This window comes from Carettochelys insculpta, chromosome 3 (assembly GCF_033958435.1).
Source record: "Carettochelys insculpta isolate YL-2023 chromosome 3, ASM3395843v1, whole genome shotgun sequence".
Taxonomy (NCBI): Eukaryota; Metazoa; Chordata; order Testudines; family Carettochelyidae; genus Carettochelys; species Carettochelys insculpta.
The window spans coordinates 8,630,127-8,651,768 of record NC_134139.1 but is presented as its reverse complement, the minus strand read 5'-3'; the positions used below and the strand labels follow the sequence as shown (position 1 = coordinate 8,651,768).

General features: G+C 42.6%; 1 protein-coding gene across 2 annotated transcripts in view; it reads left to right on the top strand.

The window, feature by feature from the left end:
- The window catches only part of NAPB (NSF attachment protein beta), a 39,234-nt gene extending 18,959 nt beyond the window's left edge, over positions 1 to 20,275 (top strand). Inside the window, exons 4-11 of one of the 2 annotated variants that reach the window (XM_074988457.1) lie at positions 4,294 to 4,340; positions 4,546 to 4,623; positions 9,406 to 9,461; positions 10,044 to 10,128; positions 13,744 to 13,848; positions 15,272 to 15,340; positions 15,869 to 15,919; positions 17,390 to 20,275. In XM_074988457.1, the coding sequence (XP_074844558.1) occupies positions 4,294 to 4,340; positions 4,546 to 4,623; positions 9,406 to 9,461; positions 10,044 to 10,128; positions 13,744 to 13,848; positions 15,272 to 15,340; positions 15,869 to 15,919; positions 17,390 to 17,494 (596 nt within the window). In that variant the 3' untranslated portion in view covers positions 17,495 to 20,275. The remainder of the gene's footprint in view (positions 1 to 4,293; positions 4,341 to 4,545; positions 4,624 to 9,405; positions 9,462 to 10,043; positions 10,129 to 13,743; positions 13,849 to 15,271; positions 15,341 to 15,868; positions 15,920 to 17,389) is intronic. The other variant, XM_074988456.1, reaches the window with a different exon arrangement.
- The last annotated feature ends 1,367 nt before the right edge of the window (positions 20,276 to 21,642 follow it).

Genomic DNA, 21,642 nt, shown 5'->3' with positions numbered 1-21,642 from the left:
TTCTTGGAGTGTGAGCATTTTATAGAGAGGCAAGAAATAGTTTGCTTCAGACCTTTTTCATCATTTATGTTCTGCAACTAATTCTAAATTTATCACATCTGTACTGGTTGAAGCAAACTGAATCCTTTTTTTTTCACAAGCATGTTGAAATAAGATAGGCCATAAAAGTCTGGTTTCATCCATTTTTGTGTTTTGGGATTTACAGGTCTAAAGAAGCAGTTCTTATTTGTCTCTGTCAGTGTTAACTGTGAACCAGATTGTGTTCTATCGGTACACATCTAGAGTCAATGTAGTAGCTTCAACACAATTACTTTGTATTTACCCTGCTGTAACTGAGAGCAGAGACCTTTCTTCCTCACTCGGGAGGATTTAGAATTAGGGTAGATGTACTCAGTCCCAGGATGAAGGATGCTGCATATTTAGTAACCATGTCCACTTTGAGTTCTTATGGAAGCATCATGAACAAATTCAAGTCAGGAGAGTTGTTTACCTTTCTGGCAGAGATGTCTGGACTTTACAGGGGAGGAAGGGTGAATGAAAAGAGGGAGAGGTCTCAAAACTTTGTTAGGGATGGCAAAGATTTGTGCTCATGGATAAAGATGTGTTCAAACAACCTGTACATTGTGCCCTTTGTGCCACACAGCCTTAAGAATATAAGGAAACCAGACAGACAGAACTGGATTCCAAGTAACTGGATTTATTAACCAAAGACAAATATACAAGACCTGCATGCTGTGCTGCTCTACTGAAATAGAAGTTATGGATGCCTCCTAGAAGGCTGCTGACTTTTTTAAAGAGATACTACCCAAATACAAGACATAGCGCTGGATATTTTAATAGCAGCTACTGATACAGGGACCTCTCTATATAAGGCTGATTCCTGTAATTAGGTGCAACAGTGCCTTATGAATTATTTATTTAGTTTAAGGTAGGGTTCTGTAGTGCCATAATACTGAAGGTCTCGCACTGAGGATACCATTGTGGAGCAGGGACCCCATATGATTAGGAAGAGACAGGTAATAGTAATGGTGGATTCCATTATTAGAAATATAGATAGTTGGGTTTGTGATGGCTGTGACAACCACATGGTAAGTTGCCTGCCAGGTGTGAAAGTTGCAGACCTAAGAGACGTTCAGATGAACTCATGTGCGGAGCTGAAGGGAAATTGGTGGTAGTTACATATAGGTACCAGTGACGTTAGGAAAGGTAGGTGAGAGTTCTCGGAGGCCTAATTTAGGCTGCTAAGTAAGAGGTTAAAGTCCTGTAACTCCATGGTGGCATTCTCTGAAATGCTTTCAGTTCTGTGCACAGGGCCAGTTTGACAGACACCTACAGGGTCTCTCAGTGGATGGATAAGATGATGGTGTTCGAAGGAGAGATTTAGGTTTAGGAGAAGGTGGGGAATATTTTAGAAAAGGAGAAGCCTGTGCAGAAAGGTTGGACTGCACCTAAACCAATGTGGAACCAGCTTTCTAGCATGTAAATTTAAAAAGGTTGGAGAGGAGTTTTTAAACTCAGGGCTGAGGAAAAGCTAGCTGGTACAAAGGAGCACCAGGTTGAAACACACAGATCACACTGGGGAGGATTTATTAAAGGGCTACTCTGTATCCTATTAAAGAGGAGAGGATAGAAGTAGCTAAAGTACAGGTAGGAACTGAAGAGAAACAGTCAAATGAAAACAAGTCCAATTCAACTACATCACGTGAAATCAGGCAAATATTGACAATTACAAAAAAGTGCTTTTACACAAATGCTAGAAGTCTCAATACTAAAACAGATGAACTTGAATGATTGGTGTTACGTGACACTATTACTGTAATGGGCGTTAGAGAAACGTGATGCAATGATGATAATCAGTGGGACTTGGTAATAACAGGATACAAAATATACTGGAATGCCAAAGTAGTTCATGTTGGGCGGGAAGTGGTACTATATGTATAAGAGAGCATAAAGTCAAATATAAATGAATCAAACAGTACTCTAGACTCTCGATGGATAGCATTTCTGTGCTTGAATAAGAGAAAAGCTGAAAGTATATGCTGCCAACCAGTTGTCCCAGATGGTGACATTGACTGTGAAATGCTCCTGGAGAGTAGAAAAGTTATAAAAACAGAAAACGGGGATCAGTGTTGTTCAAAATATTCATAAATGATCTGGAAAAGAGGGTAAACAGTGAGATGACAAAATTTGCAGATGATACAAATTTTTGCAGGATAGTTAAGTTCAAAGGAGACTGTGAAGAGTTACAAAGAAGTCTCACAAAACAGAGTGACAAAAGGGCAGATGAAATTTCAAGTCGGTAAATGGAAAGTAATGCACCTTGGGGGGGAAAAATAATTCCATCTGTACATACAAAATGATGGCATCTAAATTACTCCTACTACTCATGGTGGCAGGGATAGCTCAGTGGCTTGCATATTGGCCTGCTACACCCAGTGTTGTGAGCTCAATCCTTGAGGAGGACATTTAGGGATCTGGGGTAAATACATTTAAAAAAAAAAAAAAAAGGATGGTGATAGGTTCTGCTGTGAGTGTAGGTGAATGGACTTGATGACCTCTGACTGTCCCTACCAGCTCTATGAGATAGGCATATCTCCATATTACTAGCTCTTGGAGTCACTGTGGATAGTTCTCTGTAAACATTTGCACAGTGTTCAGCTGCAGACAAAAACAAAATCCCAAAACCTAAGAGAATATTAGGAATCACCAGGAGGGAGATGAAAAGACAGTAAATATCGTAATACTGCAACATAAACCATAGCATGCTCACATCTTGAAAGCTGCATGCAGTTGTGGTCCCCCATTTTAAAAAAAAGATATATTAGAATTTGAAAAAGACCAGAGAAGGGCAAGAAAAATGAATATGGGGGTAGAATAGCTTCCACCTGAGATTAAAAAGGCTAGGGCTGCTCATTTTTAAAATGAGTCAGGTAAGGGGATGAGGAGTATGACAGGGCTCTGTGAAATCTTGAAGGGTGTGAAAAATGTGAATGTGGAAGAGTTATTTATCCCTTCACATAACACAAGCACCAAGGTCACCTGATATAATTAGTGGGTAGCAGGTTTAAAACAAACAAGGACACAAAAAAGCAGTCAAGTAGCACTTTAAAGACTAACAAAATAATTTATTAGGTGAGCTTTCGTGGGACAGACCTACTTCTTCAGACCGTAGCCATACCAGAGCCTACAGACAACATAAGGAAGTATTTCTTCATGCAACATATAAGCAATCTGTGGAACTCATTGCTAAGGGAGGTTGTGGGGGCCAAAAATATAATAGAGTTCATAAAAGAATTAGAAAAATTCATGGAGGACACGTCCATCAGTGGCTGTTAGCCAAGATGTTCGGGGATGCAACCCAGCACTCTGGGGGTCTCTAAGGCTACATCTACATTTCTGGGAAGATCAACACTGCTGCAATCAATCTTCTGGAGAGCTCATGCTAGGAATGTACTAAATCAAACTTACAGGGTGCCCATGTTGGCGTCATACTTCTGCCCCTTGTTAGGTGTAAGGGCAGTCACTCCTGTTGACCTCCCGCAGTGGAGACCGTGCAGAAGCCTTAATTAAGGTACACTGACTCCACCTCTGTAATTAACATAGCTGGAACTGTGTATCTTAATTTGACCTTCCCATTGAAGATAGACCTGCCCTAAGCTCTGACTGCCAGAAGCTGGGAGTGTACAATATGATGGATTGCTTGCTAGTTGCCTTGTTCTTTTCATTCTCTCCAAAGCATCTGGCACTGGCCAATGTCAGAAGACTGTGCCAGACTGAAAGTCTAGACTGTGCTAGACTGAAAGTCAGTTTGATCTAGTATGCCCATTCTTCTGTTCTTACGAATATTTACAGAATTCCTGTGTGTTTACAAGGTGTTTGAGTATACTGAAGGCTTGCTGCTTCTGGACAAAATTTTCAAAAGCAAACTAAGTGACTGGGTGTACAGTTATTGCTGCATGCTAGTTTTCACGTGTACCTTCTCAGAGACAAAATTTGGATTTGGGGAAAAACTGTGTGTACAAGATGTGCATTTTTCCATCGAATTTGGTGTTATGTTTACTAGATTTGCAAATACAAACATAACCTTTAAAGCACACACCTCAGGTGGGTTTGTATGTGCAAAACTTGGGGCATTAAAATATGTGTGTCAGTTTCAGAAGCTGGGTAGCTGCTTGTTTGAGGAGCTGGTCAGACACAAAGCACAAATATTGCCTTACTTTGATGAAAGTTGAACAATTTCTGCATGTTTCAGCTGATGTTTTTCATTGTTTTTCCTGAATGCTTACGCTACAGAGGCTATGAACTGCTTAAATGCAGCCATCGATATTTACACAGACTTGGTAAGAAATTGTATCACCTTGAGGATTTGGGGTTGTCATCCCAATGTGCAGCAGCTTAGATTGATGCCTCTTTTTTAAAACTAATTTGATTAAGTCATTGTTCCATTGAAAATTTTAATGGTGCATCTACTTGAAGGGGAGAGGGGAAGAAGAAAACCAAAACCTTGTATGTTTCTTTTTTTTTTTCCCCAATTGTCTGTCCTAGGGCCGATTTACTATTGCTGCCAAGCATCACATCACCATTGCAGAGATTTATGAGACTGAGCTGGTAGATATTGAAAAGGTAAGCTGAATGAACCTTTTCCTTGTTGCAGCTGTACGTGTGTGAATGTGTTGTCAGAACAGTGTATGATTGTGAAACTTCACTCTTTTGGACTAGGAAACTTCCCAAATCAGGCTGCTCCAGGAACTTACACTCTAGGCTTGTTCCTGATTTTGCTGATGGGGATATATGTCAGGAGTAACTTGTGTGAAGTTGTGTGGTTAAACTTGGTGTGAGTAATACCAGGATCAAGCCTCAGTGATGAGTTGTTTGGTGCCTCTTTCCCCCTCTCTTCCATATTTTTAAGTTCCCTCTTCCTTTTTTATGATGAGCAGTGCAACCTTGACTCTCATAAGTAGGTCTGAGGCAGTGAGACTGAGCAAATCACATTAGATTTATGTGAGTGCTCTTGAAATATCTCAATCCCCATGTCAGATGTGGTGGCCATGGTGCATTGTAGGTCAATTTAAAAGTGTTTATGAAAGACTGACAGGAAAGTCTGAATCGCACAGAAGTTGTTTATATGGTCCAGTTCTTTTAGTTGGGAGTGTGGGGTGGCATGGGGGAGAAAAGACAGTCAAGCCACCACTGTCCAGCACAGTATTTTGGGAAGTTTTGGCAGTGCATAAGGGGGCTGAAATGAGTCATGGAGAGATGACTGTGAACGAGGGGTCAACTTCCTACCATGTAGCTGTCTCCATTCCATACTGTCATATATATCCCATAGTTTTTGCTCCTTTTTTCAAAATCCCATGAACCTGTGGTATTCATCATCTCTGACTGATGCAAAGAGCCTGCACAGCTCTGCACTGTCAGTGTAAGCTTTGGAAGCATAGGACACGCGATCCTCCAGTATTTGCAGAGCTGCAAGAATAACCAAATCAATGGATTGACAGTTGCTGGGAGGATGGATAGCTGTGGTACTTAGTGAGCACCAATGCAAGGTTGTTGGGGTTCACAGGGCATCTGCAGATAGTGGAGTGCTGCTCTAGGCCTGAGAGATGAGCACTTACTGGTGGGATTGCATCGAAAGGCAGGCTTGGAACGGTGAACAGTGGCTGCAGAAGGTTAGGAACCTGGCTTTGCACATCTGAGAGCTGTGAGCCGATCTCGCTCCACATCTCCAGGGTTGGGACACCAAACTGAGAGCTACACTGGCAGTGGGGAAGTGAGTGGTGATAGTACTGTGGATGCTTGCAGGGCAGGACTGATACTACTCAGCGTACTCGGAGGGAGAGCTGCACTAGTCTGAGGCACTTTAAAGACTGACAAGTTTGTTTATTATGTAATGAGCTTTCATGGGTAAAACCCACTTCCTCAGATTTTAGAGTAGACAAATAGAATCCAGGGTTTATATAGTGGGGGAGGGGGCAGGAAGGAGTTAAAGAAGGGGTTTATCTGTCACTAAGAGGACTAGTGAAAGAAGCCAATTAAGTTAAGCAGGATGTGTGCCATTCCTGTGAATTACGGTCAGCAGGCAATCAGTTTGGAGTGGGAAAATGCACTGCAGGGGCCATTGCCATGCACGTGACTGAAATGCAAGCCTTAGTGAAGGGCCATTAGTCTCCTCCTGCTGCACAGGACTATGACTCTCACCAGTTGCAGGACATAGTGGATGGATTTGCAGCACTGGGGTTCCTGAACTGTGGTGGAGCAAGAAATAGTGCTCATATCCCTATTGTAACACCAGATCACCTTGCCATAGAGCACATGAACACAAAGGCTTCTTTTGAGTGGTGATGCAAACATCAGTGGATCACTGAGGACATTTTCCTGACATCAGTGTGAGCTGGTCAGGGAAGATATATGACACTCACGTCTTCCAGAACACTGGCCTTTTTAGAAAGCTGTAAGGAGGGACTTGGAAATGTTGAAATGCCAGTAGTAATTTGGGGGTGGGGTGGGGGGGGGGCGCTAGCCTAACCATTGCTCAGACGTCTTATGAATAAGGCTACAGGTATAGAATCATAGAATGCTAGAAGTGGAAGGGAATTTGAGAGGTCATTGAGTCCAGATCCCAAGCACCATCTAGATCAGTGGTGTCCAAAACCAATTGAACCAATCGCCATATGCTCCCCTCCCCCTCCTCCTGCAGCCAGGCACCCCCTACCCCAGTTACTCACCAGAGCCACTGAAGCTGCCCAGCCCAGAGCCATGCCTGAGCCCTGGAGAGCCAAGCCGAGCTGCACCTCCCAGCCCTGAGGCACTCCAAGCACCAAGAGCTACACTGTGCCACCCTGTCTGAGCTGCACAGCCCAGCCCGGAGCCACGCTGCCCCAGCTGCGTTGAGTACCAAGAGCTGCGCTGAGCCGCCCAGCCCCCAGCTGCACTGCCCATGCCATGCCACACCACCCAGCCTAGCCCCGAGCCGCACCAAGCCTCAAGAGCTGTGCCATGCTACCCGAGCCGCCCAACCCAGCCCCAAGCTGCGCCGTCCAGCCCTGAGCTGTTCTGTGGCCTGAGCGAGCCACGGGAGGAGGTGCGTCTGCTGCTGCTGCCATGCTTGGTTCCACCAAGTGGTGGGGCACGTGCATGGAGGGACGGAGGGAGCTCCACATGTGCAGCTCTAACAAGCCACATTCGCCACATCGTGCTTGCTGGTTCACCAGATGTGGCGAACGGACCGCATATTGGACACTGCGTATCTAGATAATCCCTGACGGGTTTATTTAACCTGCTCTTAAATATCTCCAACAATAGAGATTCTCCAGTCTCCCTAGATAATTTATTCCGGTGCTTAACCACCCTGACGGGAGGTTTTCCAAATGTCCAACCTAAACCTCCCTTTCTTCAATTTAAGATCATTGCTTCTTGTCATATCATGAGAGGCTAAGGAGAATATTTTTTCTCCCTCCTCCTTGTTAACACCCTTTTAGGTACTTGAAAGCTGTTATCATGTTTCCTCTCAGTTTTCTGTGTTCCTAACTAAACAGCCTCAATCCTTTCAGTCGTCCTCCATTGGTCATGTTTTATAGACCTTTAATGTTTTTGAGGATCTCCTCTGGACCTTCCCCAGTTTCTCCATGTTCCTGAAATGCGCCTAGAACACTAGGACACACTATTCCAGTTGAAACCTAATCAGCACACAGTAGAGTGGAAGAATTGCTTCCCGTGTCTTGCTTATGACGCTGTCATGGAAGTCTCCGGATTTGTGTCTTCTAGAGACCTCTGTGACATTTTCTGCCTATTTCAATGTTTTCTGCTCCCTTGTCAGCAGGCAGCCGTGCCACTTTCAACTGCTGAGGGTGGTGAGCCCCCACCAACTCCAGGCCCCAGGCTGTGGGGGAGACACTAGACCCCCTGGTTGCCGTGGATGCTGGACCTGTCCCCCTTCCCTCATTTTGTCAGGGACATTTTTGTAACAATCAGATAGGTCATGGTCTCACATGTTTTTTTTGTTTATTGCCCAGGACCTGTTTGTTAGTTTTACTCAAAATATCTGTGATGAAATCAGAGCCTTACTATGAAGCCATCCCCCAGCCATTTCAACAGCGGCATGAAGCAGTTCAGCTACCAGCTCAGCAGGTGCAGAGCGAAAGCTGAATGTGCTATTGGCAGATTGAAGGGACTCGGGCATTGTTTACTGAAAAGATTGAATCTCAGTAATAAAATCACCCGCATGGTTGTCGTTGTTTGCTGTGTCTTGCACAATATTTGTGAAGCAGTGGGTGGGAGGGGGAAGTTGATGTTGTGGTGGAAGGCAGAGGTGGAGAGACTGAATTCAGCAGACGCACAGCCAGACACAAGGGCTAGTAGAAGAGTTTATTGCAGCTGTGTGACTCAGACAGGCTTTTGAGGAAGCACTTTTACAGTGAGCCACAGTAATGCATTGTGGAGTACTGTGCTCTGTGTGTTCCTGCTGTTTTCGGGCTTATTAAGAATTGTGTGGTGCTGGGGGACATGTATGACTATAACATTGTCAGCGCACCTGTTAATTTTGCAGCATTTGCTGGACATTTACGATTATTACACAGTATGTCATTGATCCTGTGAGTTGTCACACTGTGCAGTAACAAGCAAGTGGGTGATTTTAGAACCACTAGGGACTCTGCAGCATATGTTGTGAACTGAAGATGGATTATTTTCCATACAATAGAATTTTATTCAGTGACAAAATCAATGAAAAGAAATATCTTTGCCATTTAAAAGCATAGATGGTAAAAACTTCATGAGTTAATAGATTGTATCTTTTCAAGAGAAAAGAACATTCTTGTCCCTTTTAGCTTCCCCTGCAGCTACTGTGGCTTTCACAGGTCAGTGTATGTGAAGCTCTGGTTCTCTCTAATATCTCCTGGGGTGGAGTGGTAGTGAGGTAGTATGGCAGCCCTGATGCCACATGGAGTGTTCAGGTGGAGTTCCGCATGGACTGCAAAGGGAGGTGAGTCTGGGATCGTTGAACTTGTAGGTCCACAAGAGTCAACAGCGTCTGTACTTACTGACAGAGGAAAAAGCCCTTATGTCCTGGGGCGTGTCTCCTTTTCCTGATGGGACTCCTGGGCCTTTCTCCTCTCCATTCTTTGCTTCTTCAGGCGGTCTGGAAAGCTTGCCATTTTGATTTCAGCAGAATTACTTGTAGTTCAGTTGTGCAGGACAGAGCTCTTAAATGGAGTTCATTCGAGATGGCTTGCAGTGTTTCAGTCATGGTATAGTCCTATGGGACAATGACAGTGGGATGTCATGTAGTCCCTCTAAAACCAGCTGAAGGATTTTTTGAAAAATTCTGATATTTGTAAATATGGTCTTCACCACAAACCTCATCTCGAAAGCGACATAGTGAGAGAAATATTTGTGTCTGTCTCTTAGGCAATTGCACATTATGAGCAAGCTGCAGATTACTACAAAGGAGAAGAATCCAACAGGCAAGTCTTCTTCATAGACTAGATATTTTAAACGAGGAAGATTTGCAGGCTGTGTATTATTTTTTCTTCCATATACTAAGATGTGCAAATATTCTGTGCCTCTCCTAATTTGTGGATTCTTTAATGCAGTGTCCAAATACTGCTTTCAGATGTTGAGATGTCCACTTAGGTATATGAAATTGGTGGTCACCTTACCTGCCTATTAGCCCGAGTATTTAAATGGAGATCTTCGGTGCTTGTGTATGAAAACTGATTTCTCTCCGTTGTTGCAATTTTAGTATTTGACTTGCATACACTGTGGAATGTTTAATGCACACACTTTCTAGTTTCTTTGGAACTGAATGTCATCCCACAGGTCACCGAAGAGAGAGAGTTTTGTGCAGAATTGTACAGAAAGAGATTCAGTATCTGACCTTGGTGCTTTAATAATCTGGATATTTTTAATGTACTCATTTTTCTAACGGGGCAACATTTTGTTATCCATTAACTAGTGTACATATCTATTAGAGAAGTAGGGAAATTGAAATGTTTACCACTAGGTACTGAACCATTACTTATTTTAACTGATGTCCTTGATTCTAGTTCAGCTAACAGGTGTCTGCTGAAGGTGGCTGCATATGCTGCTCAGTTAGAGCAGTACCAGAAGGCAATTGAAATTTACGAGCAGGTTAGTATGTGTACTCCTTTTGTAAAATTGACAATACAGTTGAAGTCACATAACAGTAATATTGTATGCTGCTCCTGACGTCTGAGTCAGGATGTGTGGTCACTAAGATTGAAACTCTGAGGGTTTGTCTACACTACCCCACTGTTTTGGGCTATAGAGTTCTAAATAGCTGTGAGCCCCAACATGTGGCACTGTAACACTCCCATGTGGACACTGCTGGCATGAACTACAGGGTTTCTAGTTGATGTTATCATAGCCCTCTTGTGACGGGACTGTCTCAATGCATGAGGACACTGTGATTTCCAGTCCTGTCGGCCAAGCTGTGGGACAGCACAAACAAGTCTTGCATGTGTCTCAGAGGCTACGTCTACACGTGCACACTACATCGAAATAGCTTATTTCGATGAATAACGTCTACACGTGCACACTACATCGAAATAGCTTATTTCAATGAATAACGTCTACACGTCCTCCAGGGCTGGCAACGCCGACGTTCAGCTTCGACGTTGGGCAGCACCACATCGAAATAGGTGCTGCGAGGGAACGTCTACACGCCAAAGTAGCACACATCGAATAAGGGTGCCAGGCACAGCTGCAGACAGGGTCACAGGGCGGACTGAACAGCAAGCTGCTCCCTTAAAGGGCCCCTCCCAGACACAGTTGCACTAAACAACACAAGATCCACAGAGCCGACAACTGGTTGCAGACCCTGTGCATGCAGCATGGATCCCCAGCTGCGGCAGCAGCAGCCAGAAGCCCTGGGCTAAGGGCTGCTGCACGTGATGACCATAGAGCCCCACAGGGGCTGGAGAGAGAGCGTCTCTCAACCCCTCAGCTGATGGCCGCCATGGCAGACCCCGCTATTTCGATGTTGCGGGATGCAGATCGTCTACACGTGCCCTACTTCGACGTTCAACTTTGAAGTAGGGCACTATTCCCATCCCCTCATGGGGTTAGCGACTTCGACGTCTCGCCACCTAACGTCAATTTCAACTTCGAAATAGCTCCCAACACGTGTAGCCGTGATGGGCGCTATTTCGAAGTTGGCGTCGCTACTTCTAAGTAGTGTGCACGTGTAGACGCGGCCAGAATGTGGACTAATGCGATCATTTCCTGCCCCAAGTTGTGAAAAGAATCGGCATTCTGTTAATAGAGTTGAGGCTGTCCCTAGCTTCCCATTATAAAACCAATTTTACCCATTCCATACAACGGGACAGGAGGTGAAATTTCACATGTGGACTTGGTTAGGTGTAGAATTCTTTTTACCAAGCTATGCTGTGAATTGGATGAGCTGTTGTTGGGAGATATTTGCAGTATTGTTGTAGGTCTTTTGGTCCCCGGATACTTGGAAGGTAAGGCGGGTGGAGCAATATCTTTTATTGAACCAACTTAAGCCGATGAGAGGACCAAACTTTTGAGCTTACACAGAGCACATCTTCCCTGGTGATAGTTACTGCATCTCTTCTTGTCACCTGAAGAGGTTTGTGTTAGCTCAAAATTTGGCTTGGTGACCAATGGAAGTTGGTCCAATAAAGGACAATTACTTCGCCTGTCTTGTCTCTCTGATTTCTAAGAGATGTAATTTGTGAAAAAATGATGTATTTTACTTTTTGAAAAAGTGAGGTTGCAGAGGGAAGTGGGAGGGTTGTCACACATCTTGAAATTGGTTTGGTCTGGAAACTTCAAACTTAGCCTGTTCCAGAATCCTTGAAGAGATCTAACGCATAGCTGTATTTCTTAACAAGACAGATAATGCTTCTGTGAGTTGTCCCAGGGTTAAAGTTCAAATGTACTTTCTAACCTTAGTTTTGACTGCCTATCACTTCTTGGCTTGGTGGTGGAGTGAAGGAGCAGAAATGACAGAGGTGTAGCCAGATTAGTCTGTATCTGCAAAGACTAGAAGAAGTGATGTGGCACCTTATAGGCTAACAGATGCTTCAGTAAATCCAAGGTGCCACAGGACGACTTGTTGGTTTTAAGGAGCGGAAATGTTCATCTATGTTTCCTTCCCTGTCTTTTAATTTTGGGGGGAAACTTTGAGGGTGATTGGACACGTGCTCACAGAGTTAGCTTTTAGAGAAGTTTTCTAACTGTGCCCTGTATTTCCAAGTCTTCCCTTTTTTTTGCTTTCCAAGTCTGGCTGGACTCTCAAATGTTGTTAGTGCTTGAGTGCTAATTGAGGTCTAGTGCAGAGCACTAATAATCAAGAGAAACTGTGGAGTAATTAGGAATTATACTGCATAGCTAGAGCTATTCCCCAACAGACAGTCACTGCAGTTGAGTGGATTATTTTAATGGGGATTTTGCTGCCACCATATTACCACTTGTGTTCAGAATTTCCACATGTAATGGGTGGTAGGTAGCTAGAGATGACCACTGGTGCAAGGTCAGCTAAGGTTTGTGGAACCTAATCCGTCAACTTCCTGGTTTTCAATTTTTATTGCTTTTTATGTATATGTATATTTGTACCTTCACCTTTTTGTAAATGTGTCCTGTTTTGTTTTCATTGATGAAATACCTGAAGTTTGCAAATAGGTATCACAATGAAGATTTTTGGCTGAGAGTATTTTAAATCAGCTCTTGCCTTTTGAACCTTTTGACCTTTCCTGGTCTGCATCAAATGGCAAACAGCCAGGTAGAGAGAAGCTGTATGTGTGAAGCAGTACATACTAAACAGAGCACTTTAGGTGTCTTCCCTAAGGGCTTAGTCCTGCAAGGTGCTGAGCACTCTCTCCCTAGTCCATTAATTCCCTTCAGTACATGAGTTGTCCCCTTGGCTGTAGGCGGATTGTTTGCACTTAAAGCTAAGCATGTGCTTAAGTGCTTTGCTGTATTGGGGAGCGCGTGCTCAGCAGCATAGGGGACTGAGCCCCAGAAGAACAGAAAGAACCGGAGGTGGGTCTTCTAAATATTGTACAGCATTTAAATGCTGCCTTTTTGTGCTGTACAAACCCTTAGGCTACGTCTACACTAGCACTCCTCTTTCGAAAGAGACATGCAAATGAAGGAAATAAAAAATGCAAATAAGGCACAGATTTACATATCTGACAGCTCATTTGCATATTTGTTTGAAACAAGAAAAGCAGCGTAGACTTGTCTCTTTTGAAAGAAATCCCCATCTTCGAAAGAACCCTTCTTCCTATTTTTTTTTGTAGGAAGAAGGGCTTTTCAAATATGGGATTTACTTTCAAAAGAGCCGCATCTACACTGCTTTCCTTCTTTTGAAAGATGCTCTTTAGAAAGAAAAATGTGCAAATGAGGTGCCAGATATGTAAATCTGTGCCTCATTTGCATTTTTGATTTCCTTCATCTGCATGCCTCTTTTGAAAGAGGCATGCTAGTGTAGATGTAGTCTTAGAGAGGTAGATGAGTGTGCATTCATCTTTACGATCACAGGAGCTGGGCTCTTTAAAGTCTACATCACTTTATTCTATATATAAAAATATTTGCCAGTGACTTGTTTCACTTTGGAATTTTGTTGTTCCGGATGAAACCTGTTGCTTTTCTTTAGCCTCTGTGTTTGTTGTATATTTTTAATCCAGTCTGTAGATGTGTGAGCTCTTACATGTGAAGGTATGCTATAACCTGACTGTCACTATCACTTTTTATGTCTAGGTTGCAACAAATACCATGGATAATCCCTTGCTCAAGTACAGTGCAAAAGAGTATTTTTTTAAAGCTGCTCTGTGCCACTTTATTGTGGATGAGTTGAATGCCAAGGTTAGTGACCTCTGGTATGTTCTTCTAGCATGTACAGTGTCACCTGAAATCTTGCCATGTTAAATAGTGTTTATGTGACTGAACCATCCCACATTTCTGCAGTAGGGGTATGAAATATAAACTCCCCCCAATTTGCAGTGATCACTATTCAGCACTCTGGTGAATAGTAGGCATACTACTATATATGCCTACTATTCACCAGAGGATCTGAGCTATTGCAGCACATTCCTCTTCGAAAAGAACAATGGACTTTTTCCTTGTTGTATGGGAATCAGTGCTGAAGTGGGGTCTGGTTTTCTAAGCCAGATTCCCTTTTTATGCTTCCCAGCAGCTGGAGGTGCCATTAGTTTTGGGTGCAGAGAAAACTACCACAAATCAAGCACAGGCCTATAGGACCATTTTCATATCCAGAAACTAGTGCCAACAATTACTTGCAAAAGAAAGGGAAGTAGATAATTAAAATCAGGCCCATAAACTCTCTAGCAGGATACTGCTCAGCATAAAACAATCTTCATGTAGCACAGTCTCATGAAGAAAGCCATTCCTTAAGCTTCCCTAAAAGAGAGCCTGTTTCTGTTACTCATCATGGTTAGTGGTTTTGTTGGCACCTAAGTACTGTCCCTGACTTATAGGCTCACTTAATTAGTGTTCTAGTGCAGCACCTGCTGATGTGAGTCAGAATAGTGGATTGTTTTTTCAGTGTGTTTTGTGTGAGATCATGGATGTGTGATCTGACTTGTACCTGCAAAAAGGAAGGTCGGGTTCTGACACATGACCTTTTAAAGTCACAGCTCCAGTTGAGAAAAGGCAGCCTACAGCATTCCGGGCTTCTGCTTCAGAGGCAGCATGTATTTCTCCTGTGGATGTCATTCCCTTTGCTTTGCAGTCTCTCTTGTCTCTTGTTTCTCCTAATCTCATAGAGGAAAGAAAAGGAAATGACCCCCTATTTTACTCCCCCCGATCCCCCTCCCTTTTTTTTTGAGTTCTCTGAAGATAGATTCAAACTCTTCTTTCCTGCTTCCTCCCTCAAACAGCAGACATGCTTTTTTGCCCAGTAGAAATGTAAGTTTAGGTGGAAAGGGAACAGTCCTATTAGAGGCTGTGTGTCTAGGTGTAGCAGGAGCATCACCTGTTGCAGTGAGGGAGTCTCAAACTTAAATAAGCCTTCTAGCCCATTATTTTGTCTCCACCCTCACAACACCTTAGTCACATTCTGCGAGGTAAAGACCAAGTTTAGGACCTAAATCTAAATTTCCTTGTGTTCTTGGGCTGTTAGTGGAATCTGTTGCGTTAGGCTGTTCGTTGCAATGTATTAGAGCTAGGTTATACAGAAACAATAACCGGGTGAGTAACTCTCTTTAGATAAAACAAGTGCTTGCATTTTCTAGTAATTTTAACTAACAGGCGAGCATCTCTGTTTCAGCTTGCGCTTGAGAAGTATGAAGAAATGTTCCCAGCATTCACAGATTCAAGAGAGTGCAAGCTAGTGAAAGTAAGTAGCCAGACCGGTGTGAAATACAGTTACCCTGAGAGTAGTGTTATTGGTCAGAAAATTTTAAAAAATGCCCTTGTACAGTCTTTCCCTTACCATACGTTATGGTGATCTGTTCATGTTGTTTGTGTATATTAGAGGGAACCCACATGAGCATATATCTGAATTGGAATTGTATGGAACTTGTGTAACTTGTGAGCTCATTTGAGACAAATTCTAATCTTAATGAAAGTACGTATTTATTACACACTAGGTAGGTAGCTCCAGTAGGCCCTTTGGAGCTGTTGGTATAGTTTAAATATACTTTCTGTACATTGCTGGCTTTAACAGGTTCGGGAATTCCTCATTCTGTGTGAAGCATGAACATTGGTTACTTATGGCATTTCATTTCTTAGCAGAGAAAAGTGTTCTGTATAATCTGTAGATTATGGGGTAACAGACTGAGCACATGCTTCTAGACAATCTGCTGTAAGTTGGAGTGATAAATTTTCAGTACTGATGTATAACACTTGGCTGTAATTCTGTTAGAAGCTGCTGGAAGCTCATGAGGACCAAAACTGTGATGCGTTCACTGAGGCAGTAAGTAGTTAAGCTATATGCTGAGGCATGTGTAGCACATTATTCTGGGCCCAAAGTTCAGAGACACCTCCCCTCTAGTATCCATTTTTGCATGCTAATTTTGTTTGCTCAGTCACTTGCCCAGGAGTTCCTGAGCATTGTTATTCTTTGAGCACTGGCAACGTCCTCAGTGCTGTATGAGAAACACGCCTGATTCCCACGGAACACTGAAGCCACTTTGCACTGCTCTGTTTACCCTTCCAGAACAATGCAACGGGCCTTTGTGTAAATGAAAATTCGGGCTAACCTCTGTCCTGAGGACCTGACCAAAAGAGTTCATAATCCACAGGCATGAGTCACTACTGTGGCACACCAGTTTTACATCACCTAACACCACTGAAATCAGTATGCACCAGTGGGTTGGGGTGCTTTGAACTAGTGCAGCAATACAAAGCAAATAAAATATCTAAAAGTCCCTGTTCACCAAATTGCCCTACATCAGCAAAGCACTTAAATGCATGCTTAAGTCTAACCAAAATATAAAAACATATAGGCTGTGGTCACACTACTCCTCCCTTTCAGAGAGGGCATGTTAATGAGGCAGTGTGGAAGATGCTAATGAGGCACTGACATGAATATGCAGGCCCTCATTAGCAAAACGGTGGCCACGCGCGAGTCGAAAGTGCCGCTTTCGGAACGTACGCTGCCCATGTAGATGGGGGCCTTTCAAAAGGACCTCCTGACTTCGAAAGCACCTTCTTCCTAAAACCAAATAGGAAGAAGTGGCTTTCAGAGTCGGGGGATCCTTTCGAAAGGCCCCCATCCACATGGGCGGCGTGCGTTCCGAAAGCGGCACTTTCGAATCATGCGTGGCTGTCATTATGCTAATGAGGTGCTGCATATTCATGTCAGCACCTCATTAGCATCTTCCAAATTGCCTCATTAACATGCCCCCCTGAAAGGGAGTGGTAGTGTGGCCACAGCCATAGAAAGGCTTGGTTGGGAGTCTTTCAAATTTCCACCGCTCCCCTGTTGGTCTTCACTGCATTCTGAGGCCTCTATTCCCCACTCCAGTCCTTCCTCTTCCCTTCTTTTTCCAACAGTCCTGGCCTATTTGCATGTGAGCTAGAAGGGTGAACTATATGGTGTCCTCCATGCTCGTCTTTTGGATGATGGATACTGGCAAGCAAAGGGGGGGCACTGAAGTGTTCTCACAAATGCCCCCTCCTCTCAGAGAAAGATGGTGCTAATTTGCCATGGCTTTCCATGCTGAAGTGGTGTCCTGCTCTCCACGCCTTTTCTTTTAGAAATTCCCACAGTCTTTCAGATCAGCCCATTACTACATGCCTCAATGCTTTACGGAGTATTTAACAGACATTTAAATAATCGAATCGCCAGTGAAAGCTAGCACATAACTTACAGCTGGGAGTAGAGAGAGCCACATGCCAGTTTGCCCTCTGTTAAAGCTGTGTTAAACTTCCTTCCAATTAGGTTAAGGAATTTGATTCAATATCTCGCTTGGATCAGTGGCTTACAACTATGTTGCTGCGCATCAAGAAGTCAGTTCAAGGAGATGGCGATGGAGACCTGAAGTGAATTATTTATGGTATATGTGTGGCATGCAGCCTAACTCCTAAATAATCTGTCTTTGTGTAATGGCCATGGACCATTAAGGGATACTTGACACTGTCTAGCTTAATTTTATTGCTTATGAACCAGATGACATGTATTGTTAATATTGCGGTGACTTTTTGATGACATAGATGGATAAGAAGTGAGTTCCCCTAGGTGTTGCTGACAGGTCCTTCTGTATGTGAGAGCAATAGAGGAATTCGCTAGACATTTGAAATCAGAGAAGGAAATGCTTGTGGCAACAATCTTTATTTTTTGTAGCTGATGAGCCAGAAGTCTTTCATTTGTAATGTGTTTGGGTTTTTTTTGCTGCCATTTCTCTACAAGTTCATTGTCTTCAACATCTTTGATCAGTGCTTGTACCTATCTGACATGCAGTACACAATATTTTCTGATCAAATGCTATATTGCTATAGTGCTATGTTTTAATAGATCTTACTCAGACATGTAGATCTTTTTTTTTAAAACGATAGAGCTATTTTAATGATGCTACTGAAAAACTTCTGGTTTTTATATACGGTAGGCATGTGTGTCTATACAACACAGATACATGTATGCATGAACAAATACATAATGACCTGGGTCTAACAACAGTCTTCAGAGGTGAGAGGGGTCCGCTTAATTATAAATTACCTTCTCCACAAAACATACATTAACTAGGACCTAGCTTATCATGTATTTTCTTTTTTAGAACTACATATAAAATATGTTTCTCTATTATTTTCTTGGATATATTTTGCCTTTTTTTTTTTTTTTTTGGTGCATACCATCTCTCCTGCCCTAAGATGACTTTAACAGGTAATATATTTTTCTAACTTTTCGTTTATGTATGTATGTTCCTGCTAGTGTCTGTGTTGGAGATTTTTTTTTGTATGTGCCAGAACACTGTTTCCTTACCATTGTGCTGTTGGCAAAGCTGTGTCAGTGGTATGCTGTATAGTTACTGGATTAGGCTAGCTCTTAGCTTACAATACACCCTTCTGCACAACAGCTTGCCCAGGCTTGCTTTAAAACTATATACAAATTTGAAAATCAAGTAAGCTTGAAAAATGTATGTGCATCCCAGTTTGTTTGTGTACCCCAACCTAGTTTCATTGGAGATAATTAGATCAGTTACCTCTATTAAATATATGTATGAAAGTGAGACTCATGACCTTACACAGTTTGTCAGTGTTATGGCTTAATATTTTAGTGCAGGTCCATTAAGCTCTGGAAATGATTTCATTCTTGTATTAGTGGTTCTAGTTATGCAATGAAAGCCTTCTGGCTTTATTTTACATCAAAGTCATTGACCTTTTAAATGTTGGATCCTCACAAAACAGGAAAACACTGGTATCCCATATTTTGTATCCACACTGGTACAATCTACAGGCAAGGCTGGTTTTTGATCTCTTCTGAAAGAAAGACCTACCGCCATTCCAAACAGGGTACCAGCTTGCTTTTATTTTGTTCCCTTTAAGAACAGGCATTTTTTGATGTGTGCTTCTAGCTTTCCCAAATTAAATGGGATTAAGTGACGATATTGCCTAACATATTGGGAAGCCAGCGCACATAATTTGTTTACAGAAAATATGTAGGAGATCAAATGATATAATACATTCCAGGAAGGAATAAGGGGTTACTGACATATCAATAGTCAATTTAAACTTTCTTCTACTTGAGAATTTTCTAGAGGTGTGTTTTGTAAAATAAACCAGGAAGGGCCCTGCCTTCAGCTCTGTGCTGGATAGTGACTTTTGCATTTCTTGTATCTGGATTGAACAGCTCTAGTGAGTTACCACTGAAATTGGACAAAATTGCTTTCTCCACCCTTGAGAATTTGACAAGAGAGAGATGCCATCCTATAATGTGGCTGCAGCCTACAGCTCCGGAAGGGTTTTTTTTTTTGTCTCTGTAGGAAACCCATAGCCCTGAGCCCTATTATAGAAACTGTTGAAAGCATTTTCCCAGTGCATCTACACTCGGATTAAGTTAGCATTGCTTTGTTCAGGGTGCTACAGAGTCATATTGCCTCAGCCTAAACTGCCTCTCTACACAAACACTCAAGAGGAAAATATATGCATGTTTACATTTAGACAAAAGGCTAGAGTAGGCTTAAATATTTGAAAAAGCACTTGTGGAAGAAATCAAATGTCAAACTTTAAGTATGAAGGCATGAGTATTTTTTTCCAACTTTCATAACTTTCCCTATACATAAAGGAACATAGTAGGTCTTGATTACAGTCTTGCCAAAGTATGTATAATCTGAGATCAGATGAAACAGTTCAACCACATTAAGTGGAAACCTACACAAGTAGCAATACACACTAGCCACATTCAACCCTTCATATACAAATAGTGGCAATGTTTTTATTTTTTTACAACTTGGCACTGGTTACACTTTACTTTTTGTGGTTTATTTCAAAAGACCTAAAAACAGTATTTTTGCACAATTATGATAGTATGCATAAACTGCTGATGTACCAGAACCGTGTAATAATCTGTTGCCAATGTGCTATATAATGTAGCAGTCTTGTTAACTGCAAACCTTGGTGATTTTTGTATAGCAGCATGTCATCTGTAAAATAATTATTTGTTGTAGACTGTGATATACCAGTAATGTAAATGATAGAGCAGACTGTCAGGCTATTATTTTTTCTTGTCCTGGGTCAAGAATCTATACTACAAAAACTAATAATGAAATGGCCTTAGCAGGAACAGATTGTTTAGTGTGAATCCAAAGTAATTAAAAAAAAAAATCAAGTAACTGGGATGAGCATTCTTTTCTGTTGAATGGCTGCAGTCACACGCCTCTCCCTGGCTTGAGAGGTGTAATGACCCTTTTCTTCCAAGAGTGCTCTGCAGCAAGAGTTCCACACTTCAAGATGCTGTGCACTGAATTTCACACTGCCAGCCAACTTTACACTGAGGGATTACTAGGGTTTGAAACTCTTTCATCAGGCAAGATTTTAGTTAAGTGGACATCTCACTATCAGGGGTGTAACCAAGTTTCCCATAGTTGCCCAAAGGTTGTTTACAGCCACCATTCCTGGCTCTCCATGTTCTGTGCAGTTATTTACCTATAATTTACCTCTAAATGTCTTTTGAAGTGCCCAGTAAGCAGTGGAAGCGTTGGTTGTGCTGCTAAACAGTACTGACCTGTGGTCCAGCAAATTCTGTTGTTCAGCACCAGTTGAGGTTCAACCTCTTTAGTATTAATACATCTTGTCCAGACATGGAAAGACGACCAAGCAAACACTTAGCTATTGAATTACTGGGTACATATTAGAATGAAGTATGAAAAACGGTGTGTTTTCATAGCACCAGCCCCTGAAGAGCTTGTACAGGTTGAGCCTCTCTCATCTGGCACCCAGGGACCTCACCGGTGCTGGACGAGAGAAGTTGCCAGACAACAGGAGTTAAATATTTTTCTAACACATTACCTCTAAGTGTCTTCTAAGAATCCAGTAAGCAGTGGAAGTGTTGGTAAACCACAGCACAGAACACAGCCAGGACTGGTGGCTGTAAACAAACTTTATGGGATCCTGGGAAACTTGGACGCACCCATGATAAGTGGACATCCCGTTGACTAAAATCATGCTGCATTATGGCTGTTGCTGGATGAGACGGTTCCGGCTTAAGAGAGGTTCAACCTGCAGCGGATAGTTAGTGCTCAGTTTACAATGTTCACTTTTGGAAAATCTACGCTAGTTCTGTTTGAGTTTTGCCTGAATTGTTAGGAGAATGTTGTGAGAAAACAGGCACCTCTGCTAGGACTGAAGCAGGCTTAAGGGAGACACAGCTCAGAGAGACCACAAGGAAAGTGCTGAGTGCTCAAGAGGAATAGCTGGGATCAGTTTAACAGAGGAGGCAGTGTTCCATGACACTCAGTGCTGTAAATGGGAAACCTCACCTTGTGCGTAACAGCTATAGCAATGCAAACAGTCTGCACAACTCAAGTTCTTCAGGGTTACAATAGGAGTTTGTTCACCAGTGAAAGTGAGTACTGTAGAATTTTCTGATCCATGTTATAACATTAAAATTATTGCAGAAATAAACACCATGGAATGATTAGAACTGAGTCACCAGGTGATCAATAGCAACTTCCGTAGAATTACTGCAAAAGTTCCCAG